Source organism: Colossoma macropomum, unplaced genomic scaffold (genome assembly GCF_904425465.1).
Source record: "Colossoma macropomum unplaced genomic scaffold, Colossoma_macropomum, whole genome shotgun sequence".
Lineage (NCBI taxonomy): Eukaryota > Metazoa > Chordata > Actinopteri > Characiformes > Serrasalmidae > Colossoma > Colossoma macropomum.
This window is the reverse complement of record NW_023494891.1, coordinates 468-4,012: the sequence shown is the minus strand read 5'-3', so window position 1 is coordinate 4,012 and position 3,545 is coordinate 468. Positions and strand designations below refer to the sequence as shown.

At 37.7% G+C, this 3,545-nt stretch overlaps 1 protein-coding gene across 1 annotated transcript; it reads right to left on the bottom strand.

The window, feature by feature from the left end:
- Nucleotides 1–236: 236 nt before the first annotated feature.
- LOC118800405 (cell wall protein DAN4-like) lies at nucleotides 237–3,165 on the bottom strand (the record flags this gene model as incomplete). Its single annotated transcript, XM_036560614.1, has 4 exons — nucleotides 2,861–3,165; nucleotides 2,545–2,609; nucleotides 1,755–1,900; nucleotides 237–845 (listed from the first exon to the last, which is right to left on the bottom strand). Coding segments are annotated over exons 1-4 (952 nt in total), but the record flags the coding sequence as incomplete, so codon positions are not given.
- Nucleotides 3,166–3,545: the final 380 nt, after the last annotated feature.

The following is a 3,545-nucleotide window of genomic DNA, read 5'->3' as shown; positions in this document are numbered from 1 at the left end:
AGGAGCCTGACCTCTGGTAGGTGATGCTGGTGCTGAACTTGTATCCGTGGTATGGTCAGCTGTAGTGGTGGCAGACTGACTCAGTTGACCAGTCGTAGAAACTACAGTAGTTGAAAAATCAAGTGTATCCTGTTTCACAGATGTTGGTTCAGTTGATGTGAATAAGGTTTGGGTCAAAGTAGATGTTGTTGTAGACATGAATATTTCTGGTTCAGTAGCAGATGAAGGAGCCTGACCTCTGGTAGGTGATGCTGGTGCTGAACTTGTATCCGTGGTATGGTCAGCTGTATTGGTGGCAGACTGACTCAGTTGACCAGTAGTAGAAACTACAGTAGTTGAAAAATCAAGTGTATCCTGTTTCACAGATGTTGGTTCAGTTGACGTGAATGAGGTTTGGGTCAAAGTAGATGTTGTTGTAGGCATGAATATTTCTGGTTCAGTAGCAGATGAAGGAGCCTGACCTCTGGTAGGTGATGCTGGTGCTGAACTTGTATCCGTGGTATGGTCAGCTGTAGTGGTGGCAGACTGACTCAGTTGACCAGTAGTAGAAACTACAGTAGTTGAAAAATCAAGTGTATCCTGTTTCACAGATGTTGGTTCAGTTGACGTCAATGAGGTTTGGGTCAAAGTAGATGTTGTTGTAGAAGTGGGCAGTTGCCCTGCTGTAGTAGACGTTTGTTCATGAAGTATCTGTGTTGGAGTTACTGGTTCCATTGTAGTTAGAGAGTCATCTCTGGTCAAAAACTCTGATGCAGTCACAGCTGTTGTTTTCATTTCTGTTGATGTTACTTGCCTAACTGTGGTTGAAGTGTCTGGTAAACTTACAGGAGTAGGTGTTGATATTTCTTCCGAAGTTTCAGTAGATATAGGAGTTAAAATAAATCAAATAAAATTAATTTTTCTGATATGACTGTTTTCATTACTGATGCATGGTCACATATCAGATGTGCATATAATCTAGAAGCATATTTGAAAGTGACTAAGGTAAAACTGTATGGTAAGCGTCGCAACTAAATTTAGAATTATGTACTAATATGCAATTAAATAATCGCATGAGTCCAAATAGAACCCCTTTGGTACCTTTAAACGTACAATATTATGATAACAGTAAAACATTCTGTTGATTTGATTATGTTGCTTATAAAGGCAATTGTCTGTTGATGGTTGCTAAAGTGCTGCTGAAATTTTGCTAGGCGGTTGCTACGGTATCCAAGTTGGATGGTAATGTGTTGCTAGCTGTTACTTTGAACTACTATCTGCCATCTTAAATTTCCTGATATCTTAAATACATTGCCAACTTAAATTTAATGCACCTTAACTTCACTGCCACCTTAAATTCACTTCTAGCTTACATTTACTGATTTCTTAATACATTGCCACCTTAAATTTTCTAACACCTTTAATTCCATGCTACCGTAAATTCATTGCAACCTTAAATTTACTGCCACCTTAAAGTCACTGCCAGCTTAAATATATAAATATATAGTATAGCCTAGTCTACTATGCTCAGATTTTCTCTTCATATTCCCAAGATGTGCAGATTAAGAGCAACCACACTTTTCTGCATAGCAACATGGTGTCATTTAAGCTGTGATGATCTAATTGTTCAGTGTTTTATAACATCAGAATTTTATTTATCCAAAACTCAAAAACATTGATCTTTACAATAAGATACTATATTAACTATGAAAGAATATTCTCCAAATGCACTGAAAGCTTATGTTTAGTTATAAAATACAGTGTTTAACACTCACCAGCAGTGATACTCGATGGAATGATATCCAGGAAAACTGTAGAATCATTTATTGCTGATTTCAGTGAATCAGTCAGGACTGTTACATTTGGAAGAACTGTTTCATTTTTAAAGATTACCTGAGTGTCCACACCCACCGAACCATTCCTGCAAATGGAGGAAAAGTAGATTTAGCCATCATTTATTAGCAGATTATAGTATCACCATCTATTTCAAAAACACTATTTACAGTGTAGTGCAATTTTCACATTGCTAAGAAAACAAATCAAACTCTTTATTCTTCAGCGCATCATACAAAGTTTGCATTGGCTCTAAATGCTGAATAATATGTTAAAGAGTTTGCCCTTACTCCCCTGAGTCCAAATATAAGTGAATGATGATTATTCCATATACAAGAAAGATTTCACATTAGAATATATAACAATAAAACACCAGCTGGGCATTTTAATAAGAAATTAATTTAAAATTAATTTAAAAGAATTTTTTATTTATCATTATTTTTTTTAATGAACTTAAGTAAATCTCTTGTTAGCTTGCAACAGTATATGTCTCAGGGCAGTAAATAACATCTGGATAGGTGCTGTGAAAATACTCTTTGGGTCCCTAACCCTAACTCCCCCCATAACCCAGTAAGATAAGCCGTTTAGAAAATGTGTGTGTGTGTGTGTGTGTGTGTGTGTGTGTATTTTACAGTAAAAAAAAAAAAATAGAACATTACGCTAATTGCTCTCTGGTGAGTCTTAGCGATTGATATTTATACGGTGATGTGATTAATGCTGAAAATACTGTACCAGAGACTTATGACATAGCATCGGAGAAATGTGAGGGGAAACAGCTCTCTAAAGCTTCGGCTCAGCTACACATGAAAAGAAACGTAGTTAAAATACAAACATTCAACATCAGAGACTGCTGATACTTCAACATCAGCCAAGTCTTCCTGTCCATTTTTCAAAATTTTACTGGTACCAAAAGTCATTATATCAGAGTTTCTCCAGAAATGATCATTTGATAAATTAATGCAAAGATCATATTGCATCAGATCATATTATGCAATCAGGGAGAATCACAAAAAATCATTATTTAAAACAATTGTCATTACTTTATTACCTCAGCAGTGATATTGCTGACCAGAGTATTGTACTCGATTGAGGAAGGATCACTGTAAGCGGGAATGAAGATTTGCTGGATTCGAAGTATTAAAATAATCACTCCTTCTCCTTCACTAGCCGGCACCGCCATGGTTGTGGTAGCTGGAGTAGATGACCAAATGGCAGCAGTAGAAGCTTTTATTGGTGTTGGTGCTGCAGTTGTGGCTGTAGAGGCTGCAGCGATTGGGGATTCAGGCAGAACTGCGGTCACATTTGAGTGGGCTCTTGGTATAGTTGGAGACACAGTTGTTGTCTCAGTTCTGGGTGAAGTGACCTGTTCTTCTGTTACAGATACATCAGGTGAAGTTTCTGATGAAGATCCTGTCTGTGAAGTATTATCAGTTGTGGACATCAACATGGCACTTTGTACAGATTCAGTGGAAGACCCAGGGACAGAAAATCTTTCTGGTTCAGTAGTAGATGAGGGAGCCTGACTTCTGGTAGGTGATGCTGGCGCTGAACTTGTATCGGTGGTATGGTCAGCTGTAGCTGTGGCAGAGTGACTTGGTTGACCAGAGGTTGCAACTACAGTAGTTGAAAAATCAAGTGTATCCTGTCTCACAGGCATTGTCTTTGTTGACAGGAATGAGGCCTGGGTCAAAGTAGATGTTGTTGTAGACATGAATATTTCTGGTTCAGTAGCA